The following is a 21,186-nucleotide window of genomic DNA, read 5'->3' as shown; positions in this document are numbered from 1 at the left end:
TACAAATACATTCACATTTCCAAAACAATTTTGAAATGCAAGTTCACTCACCGGGATTGTTTGAGCCTTTAGCCGATCCTAACTTCCCTAATTATCCAAATGGGATAATGAGGCTTCGTTGGAACCTATCATCACATTAGCATCACCAATTTGTCAATTCACATACTTATAAAGTCTAAAGCTTTCTCTTAGTTAGCTTCCAATTGCCATTTAAATGGCTATCTATTTTCACTACCCTAATCACTCTAAAATGAGTGGATAACCTCAACTACAACATTCAAAAGTCTACTTACTAATCATTCCCAACACACAAAAAAAAAAAAAATTCTAATTCACTACTCACCTTGGTAGCTTATAGCTTTGAAATTCTTTCCAATAAATTTTTCAAGCTATTATGGGAGCTTTCTCTCTCTTTCTCTCTCTAAACACCTAGCTAGTGAGAGAAAGTATGAAAGTGGGATTTTTCAAGGGTTTTGACGTAAAAGAGTGAAAGAGCACAAGGGTTCCATGAAAAGGCGCATAAAGGCATGAAAATTGGAGTTAGAGAGAGAAAGTTATGAAGTTTTCATACCATGCTTCCATGGAGGGGGAAACAAATGTGAGATGGAAGGAGGAAGAAGAAGAAGCTGCTAGAAATTGAAGAAGCTGCTGGAAGGAGAAGATATTTATAGCTCAAACTTATCCAATTCCCTTAAAAATTACGAAAATGCCCTTTAACAAGTTAACTTGTTCTTCTCCAATCCTTTGTGCAATCTTTTTATTCTTTTGACACTGGGACAAGGTCCACAATGATCTAAACTACTTGGGTTTATGAAAACTTAAAATTTTGACTTGGGGTGCAAAATGACCATTTTGCCCCTGTTGTGAAAATTATTGTCACTTTTAGTTTTTTTTCGTGTTTTCATCATTACACATAGTTTATTCATTCCTTAGGCCTATTTAGACATTAATAGCATAAAAAAAAACCCACTCGTAGGAGCTCACCAAGAGAAATTATGAACTTACCCCTAGTTCGCATTATCGCGTCTACTTCTAGTTATGTGTCTATAGAGATTGAGATTTCACGAGTTCACTTCTGAATTACCCTTTTAACTCAGTAATTAACCTCAATTGGCATCTGTAAACTTTATTAGCTACCGTATCAAAATACGGGGTACTACACTAGTCTTCCCATCAAACTTCTAAATTGAAAAATTCGTAGAACTAGCAACTTTCGACATTCTTGTTGAATCTTGAATTTACCGAACTCGAAGCTCTGATACCAATTTGTTGTGAAAATTGCCCAAGAAACAACAAAGATAAAACCTAAAGAAATCAAGCAAACAGAAAAATACAAGAATTTACGTGGTTCGGCCTTTTGCCTACGCCCACGGAGTGAAACTGTTCTTCTATTATTGAGAATTTAAAGTATAATAAATTGACCTTTATGATTCCCCAAACCAACCCAAGATCCCTTGTACACTCTTCCCCAATAACCTCCTAAGAATACTCACCCAAACCACTCTAGCTCCACCTAGAGCAAAAGACAAAGCTATAAGGTGTTCCCTCTATAGAGCTCTCAAAGCACTACTTGCAATTCTAAAGCCTAGATCCACTTTTATAATATAAAAGTCCAAAGTAGAATGTGATTATGACTCGATGTGGAATAAGAAGTTTAAAACCATACAACTACTCAATATTGTACACAAATAAGAATCCTAATCGAATAAGATCTAGAATTCTAGTCAACCTAAAACTCAACAGAATGTAGTTTGGTTGATGAGAAAAGGTACAAAAACTTGAGAGAGGAAGAAAAGAGAAGAAAACGTGAAATAGGGGAGAGAAATGGATTAGCAGCTGATGCAAGGAAAATAAGGGTAAAAGCTTTTTTTAGAACCTTTGACCAATAAAAAAAAGTCAACAAAAAATTTAAATAATGACCATTTTGTTCTTTTTACGAAATAAGTCGTTTTTCTTTCTAATCGGACTTAATAACTTTTAAAATATGTGTTTTCTAGGGAATAATTTTCAAAAATTTAGATAGAGAATATTTGTTATTACCTTTTTACCCTTACACGAAAATTAAGGATTTTTCACAAAGCACATTTTAATGAGAAATATAAAAATGTTCGAATTTATTGGAAATATAAGGCAAAGCTTAACTTAAACATCATACTAACACTAGAACAACGTAAAAGTCAGTTCTAAGATGACAACCAATGAACTCAACGCAAAACTTATTTACTGGATTAGGCTTTCGGCTAGTCTTTGGGGTTGGGGTTTATGAAGAAATGAAGAAAGAAGACTTTGGGCTTATCATTAATAATTGGATTGGGCTTGGGTTTAAATTAATTACATTAAATATTATTTTAGTAAATAGAGAGAAAAAGAAAAAAAAAACAATCTCGGGTGGATTTAATAAAAATATCTAAAAATGTAAATTCCAAAACAATAAAAATTTAAAGTTTGATTGCAAGAAAAAAATTAGAAAGATTTGACCAAAATTAAACTTTGGGCTCTTAAATACCATAACAAGCACACTTCTAAAATCTATTAAAAATATATATTTTAAATTATTGCAATAGCAAAAGAACCAATGCAGGACTTTTTATTTATGTTAAATTGTTTTATAAAAAATCACATATTTTAGTACCCTCTTAGACAATATGAAAATTTCAACATTAAGAAAGTGATAGCCAACCAAGTAACAAGGTCACGAAAGATAGAAAACATAGAGAAATTGAGTTCGTGGAGCCCACTACGTTATGTCATTGTCCTTAATTAAGACTTAGGCTGCCTTGTAAGTTGATGAAAGTGACCAAGAATGTCGTGTAATGTTCATGACATTGATTATTCTTCAACAATGTTTGAAAATTCTTTACTTTCTTTCTTTTTTTTTAAAAAAAAGGCATGCAAGATAGATGATAAAAGCTTATTAAGAAATATTAGTTTACTTATGGACTGCATGGAAGACTCTCATGTTAATCTACACATGGGTAAAAAATTAGGGTCACTATATATTAAATGATTTGAAACTCTACAATAATCTAAACTTGAAATACTAATATATCAAAATAATTAGAACTTGAATTGATCTAAACAAAAAACTAATTTAAAGTAAAAGTAAACTTGACTTGAAATTTCATGACCTAACTTGACTAAACCCAATTATTAAGGAAAAGATATGCAATCAAGATGTAATGGCTTAAGTCCAAGTACCACTAGTTCAACAACTTTTTGAACTTAAACCACATAGCTTTAAAAAATTTAAACTCAAGTTGCTTGGAGTGATTGATTTAAACTCTTATATAAGCTCACATTCACATCTAAAGTAAAATGAAATATCATAATCTTACCGACTTAAATACTTAATATCATCGTCAAACTTATATATCACAATTATAATCAAGGGCCACTTCAAAAGACTAAAATTTCACTAGTATAATTAGATTAGTATATGCTATGATACCTATTGTAATGATCCAAATCTAAACACCCAATAACTTTTTGAACTTAAACCATATGATTTTCAAAAACTTAAGTTTAAGGTTCTAGTGATTAATTTAAATTTTTACTTAAAGTTTAATAATTATATTCGCATCTCATGTGTGATGAGTATTATAATACCATCCACTTAAACTTTTGATGATCTCATTAAGATTACTTATCAAAATCAATCCACATGACTCAAGATCTAACCAATTAGAATCTTTCAAACACAATCCATCTTATGGGACAAGATTTTCAAACCCCATCAATGTGAACCCCCAAGATTCTCTAAAGCAGAACCCCAGAAATTGCCAGGAAAAAACAAAAGCTTCAAACTAAATTGTAGAGCTCATCTGGTCAAGAAGAGCCCTCCAAAAATAGGCATATGCCTGTATGCGACGCGCACACGGTATTCTTTAACAAAAGGCGAAAGAATGGTTCGCTCTGTGCGCACCTCGCGGCTGCAGGCTTTCTGAAGGAGGCAACCCGTCGCAATTTATAATAGTAGTTCTCAAGCTATTAGCTATATAGTTTGTTGATGTAGGATAGTTTTAGCTTGCTTGCTTACAGAAATAAAGTTTAGTACTTCAATCGTGGCTTCCTCTTGGAAGTTGGAATATCCTACTAATACTATAAAAAAAAATTGCCACAGAGACATCCTTTACATAACAAATTAAACGGTTTACTTAGGGTTGGGGGATAGGATGCATTAATCACCTTGATGGGAGTGGTGTAGGCGACTGGAAAAATAACGTAGAGAATGCTTCTAGGACTTTGAGCTTTGCTATTTTCAGACTGACTACTGTGGCTCTTGGGTTCTCTGTGGTGGTCGTAATGAACCTTGATTCTTATGATTTGAATATATCGAAACTCAGCTGCTATTAGAGCACATTAACGGTTTCATTAGCATTTCATAGTTCACAACTGCTGCATTTTTACTTCGATAGCTTTCTTGTTTTTCTCTTTTATTGTTTGTTAGTCTGCATTGCTCTGAATTGTAAACTTCCTTGGCTTTTGTTGTAATAACAGTTTCTTTTGGATAATATGTGGCATTCCATGTCCCCTTGGGAATAATAAATTTCAAATTATTAGCACTCTTCAAAAGCTGCTAAGCAGTCTTTTTAAGTTAAAACACCAAATTTGTTGCTGTAGTTCTATGTAGGATTGGTGAATGACTAAATATTACATATTGTATGTGTGTAAGGAGACAACAAGAATACAATGAGGTTTTAGTAGGTTCTTTTATTGATCTTTTCTAGAACAAAACTGAAGCCGAGCATATCGTCATTGATAACTACAATCACACTTATTGTAATTTCTTACCACCTATAAAGTACATTGTATTACCCCATGAAAGAATCATGCTCATAATTATACTATCCCAACCTTTTGCGGTGGAAATAAATTTGATTCCCCTTTCTTTACTGGCGATGTTGAGCTAGAAATGGTTTGAATGTCATCAGCACACCAACTGCCTCCACTATATTCAAGATGAAAAAAACCATCTGAGTACCTGTAGTTACAAAATTAGCTGGTAAGTTCTTGCATCTGACATGACGTAAACACAGTACAAAACATTTGGTGGAAGGCCCATAGTTATTACAATTATAGATGACATGTTGTCATTCATTCCTAACCACGTCCAAGTTAATTAGAAGGCTCGAAGGGCACTTGGATTTTGATGAATAATTCTAAAATATGATATAGTAGTTGATCTTCATAGACTTAATTTCTCTATAATGATGATAAATTCAGACAAATATACACCTAATGACAGCAGTTTTCAAGGATATGGTCAAAGTTTTCAACATGCTTCCCTTCCATTCGAACCAAACATTTCATGTTAGGCACAGAATATACGGCCAGACGAGAATTCACCAAAACTTGAGACGTAAAAACTATACATGGAAAAGCAATTGCTGAAAGTCCCTCTACTATTGCCTCTAGACAACAAGAAATTATGATATGAAACTTAGTTGAGTAGCATACCTGGGAGAAATGCAGCATCCTGACGCTTTTCTGCCCAAGAAAACCTGACAAGAAAAACATAATGAGATTCACTATAAAACTGAAAAATATTCATTAAGATTACAAAAATTGAAAGTACTGGCCTACTAGTGCCATACTAGTTTCAAGTAGGGAGAAAATCTAGAGTAGGAAACTTACAATGCACCTCCTCCTGCTGGACCAGCTGCTTTGAAAAGAGACATTCCAGTCATGGCAATGCCATTAGCAGCTCCTCTTTGGTGTTGATCCTGTTGTTCCATATTTCACCATATTAGGTTGAGATGTATTTCTATTGAAAGAAGAATATTTAGTAGATATTGAAATGAGGAATTTAAACTATGTGAACCCAGAGTGAAGATTTACCACAGCTCGATTTTGCAGAATGAATAATCCAGTTATGATTGACACCTAGTTGTGCAGAAAGACTTAAACAGTTAGAACAGCAGATAAGTTCAAAACAGATGCTTCATAAGACTTAAACTTTGATAATATCGTGTCTGATAAAATTTGAAGTACTACAGAAATCTAAAAGTTAAATGATCAAATCTAATAACAAGTTCATGAAAATTTTTGGTTTCATTCAGCCTCATTATTGATGAATAATCTTTCTCTAAGTACACATGTATCCATGCAAAAAGCCTCTCATCAGTCAGCCAGTTCTTCTAGGATAGTGAGACCAGCTTGCTAGGAGTGGTTTACCTTATGGCCTTTCATATTAAGCAAAACATTCACATTCTTTAATAGCTTAACTATCTGAAAATAAAGTTCTAAGTATATTCACTTACCGATAAAACGTTCTTCAAGATAGATGCACAATTTAATACCAAGCTAAGAGTGAACCCTGACAGCAGGGCTATGTAAGAATAACTTTGTAACAGTGGTATAGTTAAGACCTGCAAGTAGGAAATTATGAACCAGAACAAATAAGATAATATATACTAACAAAATTTAACAAAAAGTAGACAAAAGAGGTAAAGTATACTAATTGTTACAAGGTTTTGGGAACTTACACTTGCAATACGAGACACCATTACAGGTCCAAGAATCCTCTCAACAGTTGGGTATACGGAAAGTTGAAAGACTAGAAGGCTGAAACCTGGAAGTTGAAGAATTGATCAAATGTACAGCTCTACTCTATAGGAAAGACATGGTTTATTTGGACATGATATGATCCAAAGGAAATTGCTAATACAACAGGTAATGAAGTAAAGATTACATAATACTATCTCCTCATCATCTACTATCCATCTTTAACTGCACACTCCTACCCTTGCATTAAAATTACAAAATATAAACATAAATACTATAAAATTTTACTGTGAGCATTAAACTGAAAACCTCTTGATAATAGGTGGAGACGGGAGAGGCTCAGACTATAAATTCAAAGACACAAGAAACCTTAAAGTCAATTGATGTGAGATAACACCGCTTAACAAATTTAATCATGTACTGACATATTTGAGATTGCGGAAGCTGTTTGTACTTTTAATTAATCAAGACTTGGTAGCTGACAGCTTATACATGAAAGTGAAAAAGAGAGGATACTTGCAGGAAAAAGTATTACTATGACACCTCAAATGCACAGAATTGTAGACAGGGTCCTTCATTTTAATCCTAAAAAGGCATGCCAACTTCTAAAGACTGCATAAATAAACAAGATTGTTGAATATGAATTTATGAGGTTGTTACAAGCATATGAACGTGGCTGTTGCACTTGTTATCAGTTGAAGAATGTGCTTTACTTAAAGCCTGGGAATTCCAAACCTAAGAGGTGTATGTGTGTTTTTGTGTTATATGGTGGGGGAAGGAGGAGGGGTGGTGGTGGACTTATGCAAAATAACCTGATTAATCGAAATACCTGAGATTGCAAGAACTTCTCCAACATCCTTTGTGGAATAACTCAAACCTCCAAACTTTCTAGGGCTAACGGCCCATAATGAAAATATCTGCAGAGGCAAGATAATTAATCACAACATATGCAGTCTGATTGGTAGACTTATTAAACCATGACGATATGGTTAGTACCTCTGTGTAGGCCATATCATGAAGGGAGAAAACACAATAAACAATGATAGATGACATCAAAGGCCAATTCTTAAGGAGGCTCTGCTTAGAAGTGGATTCTCTTCCTTCATCTTCTTCTGTTATTTCTTTTGAGCTAGACTCATGAGGTGCAGCTTCCAAAGCATCATACGAATCATCACTTGATCTATCGTTGTCATTGTGTTTATGGAGTGTTTCCTGCAACAATCAGATTTTTTAGAATCTGCAATGGAGTAAATAGCCAACCATGTCAAGCTATTACGACGAAAGGCAAATAGTTTCCTTTCCAGTAATGATTCTAGAAACTCATAACTAAGTTGCGAGTTAATTTTCAAGAAAATTTCTGTTATCTGGTGATAAGCTTAAAAGACTATACAATAAACAAATCTGAAAACAAAAACTTAAACAACTGGGGTATGGGAGATGGCCAAGTTGTTATGTAGCACAGGCAGAGAGTTGGTGTCATGGATCAAATCTCAGAAAATAAAGGCTCTCTGCAGGCATGTACAGGACAGTTTTTGTTAAATTGAATGTCAAATTGGAGCTTGTAAAAACAAGGACAATCGTTCCCTTCACTAACACCTTGTATTCTTCAATTTCAAGTACTAGATATTTAGGTCCACTTTCAAATGGGAAATGCCATTTAAAGAGAAAGAGAAGATAGAATTCATCCATTTGTTTAAGAAATATCATGCACAATTAATGCAGAAACTGCTGCTTATAGATAGAAAAGCATTTTATCCAATGAAGTTACTTGGTGTAACTAGGTAAAATATGAGATGATTACCACACAGGTTCAGTAAGCAGAAACAGTGGCCAAACTGGAGATATTAGTTGACATGTCAAATAATGATTAATTCCTAACAGAGATGATTTGTTTGGAAGACAGATTTGGTATAAAGTAGGAAGAAAAATAATTAGGATATGTACCGGAAGCCAGAAAGTAGCTATGGTTACTCCCAGGGCAAAAAGTGATATAGCGAGGCAAGGTAAGAAATATGGAAATCTGCAACAAGGAATAACATCATTTTAAACAACATAGAAAAATGAACATTGCAAAGTTCTTACATCTAACAGAGTGGGAGAATAAGCAGAAATTCACCTTCCAAACAGAGAATCTTTGGAAAAGATATTCGGGTACTTCTCTGCTGGCTGAATTACAAAATTTTAAGAACATCAAATGCATACTTTGAAGTGAAGAGTGTTACAGATATCAAAATCAGGTTAAATGCAAGTGTATATAGAAGCATTTTTCCAGATAACTAAATTATGTATTTGATACAGATTCAACTGGATACTTGGGTGCTAACTTTTTGTTTCTCTTCTCCGGTATGATGAAGTGATTATAGAAGATCTCTTATAATATCTCAGACAACAACTGATTTACATTGGAAGCCATAAGGGTGAAACTTTGTACATTTTCCTACTAGTTGACTCTATTCAGAACACGTTACTTTGGTCTTGAAGCACATAAGAGAAGAAAGAAATGGAAGTACCTGAGCTAGAAAACCTCCCAGAGCAGGGCCAATAATCAGTCCTATGCCCCATGATGTGCTAACCTGAAATTTAGAAATACTGCTCAAATTGATGTTGAAGTAAAATCTCAAAGAACTCAAAGCATATAAAGGTTGGTAAAGGCTCACAGTTGATAGGCCTAAGGCTTGGTGTTCTTCTCGAAAGATTTCAACTGCATATGCCTGGAGATTGTGCAAGTTAACTATATATGTGAATGGTAAAATTTAATAACATATAGCAATTAGCAAGAGAAGATGTTGGATAGTATTCCAGAAACAAATGAAGGAAGAATCAGAATTTGATTCAACTTGGGATTACGAACCTTTATTGGTCCAAGTAAGCCATTCAAACTTCCAAGAAGAAATCTTGTAGTTACAGCCATGTAAAAATTTACACTGAGGCCAAAGAGAGTGTTGAAAACAACCCTGACAGACATTGGCAGTTATAACAAAGAAATACAGACATGAGAAGTTGAATAAGATTTTAATATTATTTTGGGAATATCAACTAGAAGTTTGAACTTAGGTACGGTTTTCACTCACACTGTAATAGTTCCCATGATTATAACAGGCTTTCGACCATAACGATCAGCAATTATTCCCCATAATACAGATGTCGAAGCTCTTCCAAGCATAAATGCAGATCCTTCAGATATTTAAGCATTGTGTTAGGATTCAGTTCTCAAAGGGATAAGTTTGCTATGATTGAAGAAGACATAAGCTCACCCACATAACCAGCATAGTAGCCAATATCTTCCTCCCTTTTCGAAATATGAAAATCCCTAATCTGCAAGCAGAACAATCAAAGGAAGGAAGACTGCTGGAATAAGCAAAGCATGTTTTAAGTATTCATGGGGAGAATCTCAAATCAGGTTTCTATGAAAAGGAGAAATAGAAAATCAGAAAGGTTTCCATGTGGAAGATTCAGTTGAAAGATAGAGGCAGAGGACTGTGAATTCTAGTATCAGTAACTAGGTAAATTGAGCTAAGTATTGAATACACAAAGAATGCAACCAAGTGATGAATATTAGGAGAAACATAAGAAGGTTTCTTTATGAGGACTAATTACCAAGGCACAGTGTAGGGAATTGTAACAATCAGAGTATCAATTTTTCAGGAGTTCTGCATAAGGCCATGTAGTTTGATGGTTTACCGTTCTTTACAACTGATTTCTTGTTTTCAATGAGTCGTATCGCATAGGCAACCATAGAATTATGAAAATAATTCCCTTTCCAACTAAACAAAGGATTCAAGGAAATTCACTGCAAATTCTAGTAGTTGCCGATATTATATATCAGGCTTTCATCATAGTTTGACACCTCTTATGGACTCTAAGATGATACATCTCTCCGAGGATATTGTTCACTTAAACAGTACAGAGATGGGCTTGAACTGGGTTTGGCTTTGCACATGATGCTGCAGCAATCAAGATGTACATAATCTCGTCACAATATAAAGCATGCCCAGGGTTGGTATTTTGGGGAGAAAACTTCAGTATGCTTCTTTGAATCCTGAAGAAGCTCAGAAATACATCTTCATCGCAAAGACTCAAGTTACTTGCTTGAAGAAGGCAGACCACAGAGCCATTAGAATGTCGGATCTATTTTAAATGGTTTAGACACCGAAACATGTGCTATCTTTGTCAAAGATCATCAGCCTATGTCCAAGTCTTAGTCCTAATCATAAGGTGGAAAAGGTTGCTGCATTAGCACTCAATGTGCTACAGGACATATGCCTTAATCAATCGACTATAAGAAATAAACACCAAAGTAGATATTTATGTCTTGCATGGAAACCAACAACCAGGCTAGCATTTGGGATAATGAAGAACAGGCAGATTAATAAGAATCTTAAACGTTAATAATATGGAGATGGCTTCATATCTAAAATACCTATGATTAACAAGAAGTTAACTCCTCTGTTAAGAGTCAGGGCTGAAGGTGCAGAATCATAAATTTGTTGCATATATAAACTTACAGAAAGGATAAAAACCATAAAGAAGAATTTGTCTGAACTCACCATGAAGTATAGGAATGGAAAGAGAGATGATATCGGCAGAGCTGAAAACATTTAACAGTGGGAAATTAGGACCAATACAGATGAAGGACATCAACGAAAGAGGGCGTTGAGCATAAAGTATTCTTGAAACAATAGCTGTACAAAGCCAATAAGGAGATAACCATGCTACCATAAAAAAGAAATGTGTAATTTTCTTTACCAGCGCATAGCACAACAATCCATATGGAAACGAGTTGGCGAAGCGGTAAGCCTCGCTGCAACTCCTTCATTTGATCAACCTTACATCCAGGGCAGTTCTCATGGTACTTCTTCTTTAACAGCGGCTCTCTATACTCTTGTGCCATGCTTCTTATTGAGCTGAACAGATAATGAGCCCAATAAGCTCTGTCTTCCCCTTTGAAATACGAGTATCCAACCCCTTAAACTTGATCAACAAAAACAATCAATCAAAAAATAAAGAAACAATAGGTATAGGAGTATGACAGAATACAATCCAAGTGCTCTCTAATCAATCATCCGATAAAATATAAAGACGTGCTGCTGCCATGTGGGTGGAGAACAACACAAAAACGCGGGTTTATTTTGATAAGATTCTTCTAATAATTGACCATTGAGCTAGCTCAACAAGCTCCCTTCCCACTTTGAAATACTTGAAAACAAGCAATCAGAAGAAGGCGAGTTAAATCCATGTGTTGTCTGAAAGAAAATCATAAAAAGGGAATATCTATCATTCTCTAGGGGACAAGATGATTAGACTCATTTATGCCTCAAGTCATTTAATAAAATAAACTTGGAAATATTTAGAATATTCAATTCATTCAAGACGCAAAAGAAGAGCTTTGCTTTGACTTAAATTTCTATCTTTAAAGGGCAGCAGCCATGTATCTAAGGCAGGCATCATTGCGCACGTCAAAGTAATGAAGACGACAATAGCTTTTAGATTAACAAATGAACGATTAGCAGACAAAATCATGCAACCTTCGTTTTCTAGTACACTAAAACCAATGCCAAGAATAAAAAACAAGAAAGCTCAGGAATCAAAATAAGAACAGGACTCCTGAAATAAAAGTCCTAACACAAAGATGATTTGTCATTTGTCAGACATAAGTTACGTGCATTGATTTGCAACACTACAAATTTAGAGAAGACAAAAAGGCTTGACTGTATTATTGGAACTAAAATAGGGGTCCAAATCATCTACCCCAGTTGGTGTCCCATCCTGTTTGCCTTCCCGTGAATTATGAATTTGTATATCAGCCTCAAATTCAATATTTAACTTGGTAAAGTACATGTATTTATTGGTTTCCAACTCAGATATACATCCCCACATTTACAGCCAAGCATTGCCAATAAAAAAGAAAAAGAAAAGTTTAAGAAGAAACGTAAACTGTGTGGTTGTTAGATTATGATGATTCCATTTGAACATACCTTACAGTTGTATCCCAGAAACCGAATTCAGCAATTGCCATTCCTGGCATGTAAGAATATATGTTACTTTTCACAATCATCTTTGTTTGCTATTATTATGTTTGCCATCAAATTTAGCAATTCTGAAAAAACGCAGCTTCAATCATAATGTCAAAACAAACTCGAAATTTACTCGTAAATTTAGCAATTCAGCGTCACTTCAGCGTCATGTCATCTTCACCTAAATATAAAATGATAAGTTATATTTTGATTAATTATAATTAGTTTAATATTAATTACAAAAACTTATTAGATAAAAATAAAAAAATATAAGAATTTAATTGATAATAATTAAATAATAAAAATTTATATAAAATTTTTTAAATAATTCAAAAATTTTTTCGAGTATAATGCCAAATAAAGAGAAAACTCTTAACGGAATTTTACAAAGTGCTAAAAATGTTGCAATAATGTATTGCTCGTGTATGTCTAGTTGAATAATTTACCCAAAAGCACGAGTGCGTTGGGGCATGTGACTGCGACGTCAATCGCCATTCACCAATATATATAAAGCATTAAGAATTTAACCCAACAAGGGTTGATGCGGAAGAATCGTTTGCTTTAATTATTTCGGACACATGCAAAACATGCATGTTTGGACCCGTCCACCTATCCACCCAAAGTTCTGTAAACTTTTAGTATTACGTTTCAACCGTAAACAAATTTATAATTTAGTTGCCGTTTGACTTTGCCTTTTTTTTTCTTGGAAAAAAATATATAATTTTTAGTATTTACTATAAATAATTTTATATGAAATGATTTAAAATTATATTTTACTATTATTATTATTATTATTATTATTATTATTATTATTACATGAGAAAACTTAAACTTAGGGATGTGTAGTGGTCGGTTTCAATTGGTTTCAATTCGATTTTGGGAGAAATCAAAACTGTCAGCTTTGGCGGTCCCTTATGATTGACCAAAACTGACCGGTCATAAAGAAAAACCGGTCAATCAAATTATACGATTGGAAATTCATGTTGAGTTTGGGGGTGTGATAATTCTATTTTATAGAACTATTTTACTCCAATTTTGTTATTAAATATTATTTAAGTCCTCAATTTTCAATTATAATTTAGTTATTTCTAATTGTTTTTATAATTAGTTTATTTTTTTAGTAAGTTATTTAAATTTTATGTTATTCCTTTAATTTGATTATTATTTATTAGTTTTTATATTTTTTGAAGGATTAAAAGTGATTGGGCTTAATTTTGAAAAGTAAAGTGTTGAAAGATCCAAAATCTACTTGCATATGCTTCAGTATTTTAGCCATATCTCAAGCTACAAAACTCCAAATAATGTAATTTTTAGACCATTGGAAAGTTGAGAGATAGAGCTACAACTTTTATGAAGATCACTTTACCCATTCCTGCATCGAAGATAGAGAAAATCGTATCGATAAATGGCCGGACGTACTGTGTCAGGAATAAAAATTTGTAAAGACTGAAAATTGATTTTTTGGACCTCTCATTACACTTTTAAGCCCAGTTAAATCCTAGGTCAACTTAAGGAGGTATAGGTCAAGTTGTTATTATAAATAGGATGTGTTTAACAACTTTTGAGAGACAACCTTTGGAGATTCAAGAAGTTAGAAGTTGAGGCTGAAACTTGGAGATCAAGGCAACAAATATTGTTTTGTTTTCTTCCTTGGCTTTTATTGTTCTTGTTACTTTCAATGGCTGAATTTTATACAATGTTATTTTATTTTGCAATTATGAGTAGCTAATTTTCTTTTTCTAGGATTGCAATTGAATTTACATGTAATCTAAGTTTTTAATCTCTTTCTTACTTATTTTTAATGGGATTTGAATTATTTATTCCAATTTGTTCTTAATGCTTTTAATTGCTTGGTCACCAATTAAATTGATCTAAGAACCTAAACAAACTTGGGAAAGGGAGTTTAGAGTAGATTAAAATTGGGATAGCATATGATCATATTAATTGATTTGCGTATAGGATAGGGATATACTTATAGTCCATATGTAGCCAGATTAGAGCCTGCACTTAATGAATTTGTTTTAATTTCAATTCACATTGGGATATAGTATTTTGGTTAAAATAGATATTTTTATAAAATGAGTCGGGAGACCCTTATAAATAATTTAGGACTCTAGGTTAGCAATACACCCCATTGAAATAAGTTAAGGAAAAGAGGTAAGATTAAGATGAAGTGTGAGGGATATTGTAATCCTAGACTTCTTTGATTTGATATTTTTTTCAAGTTATTATTATTTTGATTTTTCTTTTTAGTCTAAATTTTGGTTAATTAGTTTTAGTTAATAAATTAATTTTGATTGTTTGGATAAAATTAAATTGTTCTAATTTTAATACTTAGTAAAGTTTTAGATCAATTCCCTGTGGGATCGATACTCTGCTTGCTAATATATTATCTATTCGATACGTATACTTACGTAATAGGATTTTAACTAACAGTTTAAATGGTCCAAAACTAATAGAACCATGAAACATTTATGTTGAGTTTGGACTTAAATTTGTGTCAAGCTCATATTTTAAATTGAAATCAAGTCCATATTGTTTAAATAAGTAGTCCAACTCATATGATTTATTTTTAAATAAGAACTACATAATTATTTTTTTAGTAAAAAATATTTTCTTAAGCTTAAGTAGACTTTACTTGGTCACTTGTCAAATTGTATCATTACGCAAAATATTCAACAAACGAAGGAAAGAGTTTAGCACAATCTCAAACACTTCCAAAATCATTATTAATCAAATTTCATCACATCGCAAATTAAGTGAGACAAACTATCAAATGACTGATAAGCTAAATTCATAAAAAATGAGAATTATAATCATATCCAAAATGACAGATATTTAAATGAAATAATCATATTCCCATTTGAGTGGACTATGTCTGTGTGGAAACTTCAGAATTCCAACATTGAAAATAAACTACAGCAAACTAACACACATACATATCCACAAAGACCACAACTTAGCTAAAAAATAAACATAGCAGATGAATCAATCAAATGACCCAAAAACACAACAATAGAGTAGCAGATGGGTAAAGAAGATGGCATAATAGCTAACACCAAAATCAAAATTTACCAACCAAACCAAACCTTGAAGATAAATGGTGGTTACGGAAGAAAATAGAGGAGGTTGGCAAGTGCAGCGACAAGTGGGAGCAGCAAATGTAGGTGTAATGGCAAGTGAATGAAGAACTAATGAGAAAGGGGCTAAGTGGAGGTTTTAAATTTAGGGTTTTAAACTTTCAATTCAATCGGGAATGAGGAATGAGGATTAATAAGAAAAGGGGCAATCGGGGAAATGAAGGGAAGGAAAAGGTAAATAGGAGAAGGAAAAGGCTAAGAAGGGATTAATGCGACCCATATTTAGAATTTCAACCCCTTTGATTTTTCGATCTGTTCAATTGGGTAAGAATTATCCCCAATGAGTAAATCATAGTGGCTGAGCAACTGTTGGTTGCAATCAGTGCCACAACTGGCATTGAATAATCGAGTCACTTGTGGCCGTCGGCATCGGTTTTAATCGATTGCAATTGACCTGTAACGACAGCTCCTCATTCGTTATCGACATCGGAGTCTTGCAGGAGAACCCGCCAAGTCCCGAACAAGCCTTAATTGAAACTTTTGTTAATCCGTTATATTCATTCCACCAATTTATATAATTGCTTGGAACTGTATAACTCTTTATAATATGACTTGAACAAAAGTCGTAATAAATTGACTTAACCTTTATTCCACATAATTATAAAAATACATCAAGGTTTATAATTTTTAAATTATACACTTTCACATTTATACAAATGACTATTTACAAACAAATACACTATAATCGACTTGATCTCTAGCAGTGGAGCAACTTGGAATAAAGTGCTATGAGATGCCTTCACCTATCTGTGGTGGACAATATTTGTCGATGAATGCACACTAGGCCGATCAATTATCTGCAAAAGGGGAGATAAAGGGGTGAGTCTCACAAACTCAGTGATTATTGGCTCCGTGAGCAGAGTGTAGATGGGAAACAAGCTTCGAGCAGAACTTTTTGAACAATAAAACCCGAGTATAAAATGACAACCTTATAAAACCAAATAAAGTCCTTATGCTTTGTAAAAATGCCATGTAAATCACAGTGCAAGACTTTCATTAGCAAACAATGCCGAAAACTAGTGCATAATAAAATAGATTTCAATTCACAAAATTGTTCAATATTTGCATAAACACAAATGGGAATATGTAAACACGCACACTCTTAAAAGGTGTGGCATGTAAAATACTTGAGTACATTCACATAAAATAATCCGTAATAAATATGTTAAGCACCGAAAGCTATTGATTAAAAAGGGGAGCTGCGGATAAAGCAGTATCTCTCTATCATGTAAAAGAGTACGAGTTTAAAGACTCTCGAGTAGGTAATCAGCTCGTGGTAATGACATCCGCGAGGCCCCCTTCCACCGGATTCTCTAAGCCATGGCAGTCTTGACGATATTGGCCGACATTGGAGAAATTATGTGGTCACAACCACGTATATCAACTAGTGGCCTAGCCATGTATAACAACTCGTGACCTTGCCACGCATAACAACCCGTGACCTTGCCACGCATAACAACCCGTGACCTTGCCTCGTATAATCACAGACTATGGCTTAACCACGTCTAACAGCCCGTCGGCAACCCAAAAGGTTCTCTAACTAGAGCTCACTTGTACACAAGGGTCACACTATCCCGATGTGACATTCGACCTACTCTCGATGCTCTCAGTTTGTCAAAATTGTTTTCAAAACTGAATCAATATTTTCAAGAGTTTTTCTTTAAATAATTTGAAAACAAGGTTTGATAACTTTTCAAAATTATTTTTCACATTAAAATGCATGATGTAAACATTTGCATAAAGTTCAGACTAAAACCGACTCACAAGAGTTTGCATTTAAGCCATTTATCAAGTGCAATTAACTATGCACATCACACAAAGATACAAGGTGCAGTTTTGATGCAAAACATTACAAAAAGGCTTGTTTCTCGGTTTCTAAAACACTTTACATATATCATATATATATATATATATAGTATACACAAAACACCTTCAAACTCAATTTGCATTCACATATGCCTCTTGTTTCTACCAGCTTATGCTTTCCACAAAAGCAATGTATAATTCATTCCAAACCATGTATTCAAATCACTTGTCATTTTCTAACAACTCATGCTTTCCACAAAGGCATTGAATAATACTATACATATACTTTGATATAGCGTAGAATCTTTTAAAATTGACACCCTTCCTTACCTTACGATGGTGGGATGTTACTTCGCCACTTAGCCAGTTATGTTTCAAATTAAATTAGCTTGCCGGTCACCCCGTTTCTTCCTCCAGTTAATTACCACGGTAATCCTTTTCCACTTGCACACTTCCTAGCAATAAATCAAGCTTAATATACTTAGTGTTAATCATTCCAATTCAGCTCACATTTGCTGCCCTATGTACCACATTCTTAGTTCCTTTCATTTTCAAGAACTCTTCACATTTCAAATAATTTATTTCTCACTATAACCGACCTCACACATTATTTCCAATTTCATGCACATACACAATTATATATGAGCAGCATCTTAACCAAGAATCCTTAATCAATATCCACATTACTGTATTACTTGTTACGATCATGTGCACTTGTACGTAGTCTTTGCTTGTATTTTGTAATTAATTCTGAGTACATTTCACATCACACGAGCAAAGTAGCACAATAACTTTTTTGGCACCATTGTCGAGGATCAAACCTAGGTCACCTGCGTGACAGGCGGGAATACTCACCACTATCACACAACAAGTATGTGGAATCATCATCACATATAATACAACTTAGCATACTTGCATTTCATACATATCTTATTGAAGTAGTGGTTTAGTTTAAATCACATGAAAGGACTTGTCCCCTATTGTTAAAAACTAATACATAGTAAAATATTTACATATACATATGAGTTTAAAAACTTTTTCAAAACTTGGATTCAACTACAAAAATATTTTCACCTTTACAAATAGTAAGAGAAATTATACCAACCAAGTTACTTATCAAATCATGCTTTACATACTAAAATAATTTGGAAATGGTGTATCTATTCCCCTATTTAAAGACTGGAGCTCTATGAATGATCAAGACTTCACTACAGTGAGTCCCTCATAGTTTCCACAACAACTAAAGCAATCAATAATCATTGTAATTAGTAGTTAGACTAAGAATCACATAATAATCCTTCTAAGCTCTTTTTAAGACTACTTGAGTTCATAACTAATTTTCTAGATCAAACCCACTGTTCCATAAGCTTTCAAATTCATAAATCCATCATCCTTACCTTATGTAAGCTTTGATGCTAAAAAAAATACAAAACCTTAGGGATTTAAGATTCAAAATGAATTTGGACATATAAACAATAATTTTTAGTTCTGGAAATCATGGATTAAAGATTTGAAAGTTTGAAAAATATCACATTTTTTTGATAAAACTCCAAAACCAAGCATCAGTCTTCCAAAAAAGATGATTTTTGATAAACATGGCTTAGAGTGGTTGTGAGTTGAGAGAAAATTGAGGAAAAATGACTAGATAAAAGAAACTATCAAAAAATGTGTCTTATTTATACTAGGGCTTGAAAATCCTTTTTTACCTTTTTTATTCTTGAAATCTAATGCTGAAGTATTGATAACATGGGCCTAAGTATCGATACCTTTGAAACAAAATGGTCTTTTCTCAAAAGCCATGATAAAAAGTATCAATACTTCAGATAAAGATATCAATATTTGTTTGGAAAGTCACATGTCTCGATAGCACATGAACAAGTCTTGAGACTTGTTCATTAGAAACCTTTTGGGTTTCAAGTATCAATACCTATGATGAAGAATTGATACCTTTGGTCTAGAACTTTATTTTTAAGTTAAAAGTTAAACCTTTTAGCCTTCTTTAAGCCTCAACTTTTTATTAAACTCATTTGAGAATACATTATGCATTTTTCTATGTTTTAAAACACTTAAACTTATACTTAGAAACTTATATTTTTAGCTCACCTAAGGATTTTCTCAATTTAATATCTTATGTGAGTAGGGGTTTTCACATTTTTGAACCCTGTTAGGTGCTTGAGAACCTTTTGAACTTTGTTAGGTGCCTTTGCACCTTTTGATCTTTGTTAGGTGCCTTAGCACCTATAGAGCTTTGTAAGGTGCCTTAGCACCTATAGAGCTTTGTAAGGTGCACTTTCTGAACTTTGTTAGGTGCCTTAGCACCATTTGACTTTATTAGGTGCCTTAGCACCTTTGGACTTTGTAGGTGCCATAGCACCTATGGATTTTGGCCATGAGCCTTAGCACGAACAAACATGTGCCTTATTACATTTTGATATTGGATAAGTGCATAATCATATTTAGATCATTTGTATTACATGTTTTTTTCATATGTTATGCTTGTTCACATGCCTATTTGGAATGCACACATTATCATGATTGTGTTATATGTTTATAAAGTATGCTTGGAAATTTGATTGTTGAATTGATAGGATTAAATTTCTCAGTTGAAATATGTTTGGTTCACCAAATGTAGAATCATGGTATTTTGGAACTTTTGATCTGAGGGATTGGAAAAGATCATTCATCATGAGGTAAATGAAGTGAATTTGGAAGGGTTTAAGACTGGATTTTGGAAAACTGGAAGTGTAGCCCTAAGGACCAAAAGTCAACCCTTAGCTAGCAAAGCACACAAGGAAGTGTTCTATTTTGGAAGGATTGACCGTTCATCAAGGAAAGGTCGATTACTGCAGTTAAAAGTACATTGTTTATGGCATTTTGACCCTGTTTAAGGAGCTTCTTTAGGCAACTTACACTAGGTTTCTAAGGTACTTTGAATATGATTTTTAACATTTTAAAGGATATATAATTATCCCTTTTTAAGTGCATTTGATCAGATCTTGGACTTTGAATTGGAAAGTGGCATGTTTATTACAAATATGTTTATTCAAAACTTCTATGTTTTGCTTGTTCCATCTCTTGTATTTGCTCATGGGGATTTTATATCTCACCTTAAGAAATATCTATTTTTGTTTTCAGATAGATAGATCTTTGGTTGGCTTATCAAGGGGGGTCACTTCTTTGATAATACTTGGTAAGTGGACTTCAAGGACTCAAGTTGAGGTTTTTGACCTTCTTTTGAGTTGCTTTGCTGAGTCCGAGTCATACTTTGTTTAGTTAAAAACTTTGATAAATGTTTATACATGGCCATTGGTTGGCACATTTTATGTTGGTATCTAAATTTGTAAATTCTTTGGTTTTGATGGTTTTACACATACACGTGTTTGGAAAATGTTATAAAATTTCCAATGAAATATATTCTTTTAGTATAATTGTACGTGTATGCATATTAAATGAGATAAGGAACTCTCTCAAATGTCATATTTGTTTATCCTAATGCAATTTGTATTTGAAGCTTTTTTTGGTCGAGTGGGCTTGCTTACTTGGCCTTTGCGTCAATCATGGCCTAGGGATGGGTTGTGACAATTGATAACTTTATGATATAGAGTTATTTGGTCTTAATTTTAGTTATTAAGTTGCTAGGTTCTTGAGTTTTAGCATAGATTTTAAGTGTTTTTAGTTATTTATTTAATTATAGTAAATTATATTGGGTCAATTGAAATTAG

The 21,186-nt window shown here is 33.4% G+C and overlaps 1 protein-coding gene and 1 non-coding gene across 3 annotated transcripts; both read right to left on the bottom strand.

The window, feature by feature from the left end:
* Nucleotides 1–3,814: 3,814 nt before the first annotated feature.
* Nucleotides 3,815–3,931, bottom strand: LOC148760396 (U5 spliceosomal RNA). Its single transcript, XR_016023283.1, has one exon. It is a non-coding gene; the product is annotated as a U5 spliceosomal RNA (small nuclear RNA).
* Nucleotides 3,932–4,690: 759 nt separating this feature from the next.
* Nucleotides 4,691–11,927, bottom strand: LOC18586762 (protein ZINC INDUCED FACILITATOR-LIKE 1-like). Of its 2 annotated transcripts, XM_007010309.3 has the most exons (17): nt 11,251–11,899; nt 11,052–11,092; nt 9,759–9,819; nt 9,576–9,678; nt 9,356–9,458; nt 9,162–9,215; nt 9,015–9,077; nt 8,621–8,670; nt 8,449–8,524; nt 7,501–7,716; nt 7,334–7,421; nt 6,486–6,571; nt 6,261–6,368; nt 5,839–5,883; nt 5,635–5,723; nt 5,458–5,501; nt 4,691–4,981 (listed from the first exon to the last, which is right to left on the bottom strand). In XM_007010309.3, the coding sequence occupies exons 1-17, from the start codon at nt 11,393–11,395 to the stop codon at nt 4,890–4,892; spliced, it is 1,464 nt and encodes a 487-aa protein (XP_007010371.1). In that variant the 5' UTR covers nt 11,396–11,899; the 3' UTR covers nt 4,691–4,889. The 2 variants fall into 2 exon arrangements, with proteins under 2 accessions (XP_007010371.1, XP_088658664.1); XM_088802538.1 differs by having other exon boundaries at nt 9,015–9,215; nt 11,251–11,927.
* Between the last annotated feature and the right edge of the window lie 9,259 nt (nt 11,928–21,186).

This window comes from Theobroma cacao, chromosome 10 (assembly GCF_053813885.1).
Source record: "Theobroma cacao isolate CCN51 chromosome 10, ASM5381388v1, whole genome shotgun sequence".
Lineage (NCBI taxonomy): Eukaryota > Viridiplantae > Streptophyta > Magnoliopsida > Malvales > Malvaceae > Theobroma > Theobroma cacao.
The sequence above is the reverse complement of the archived record's forward strand: the minus strand, read 5'-3'. Positions and strand labels throughout refer to the sequence as shown.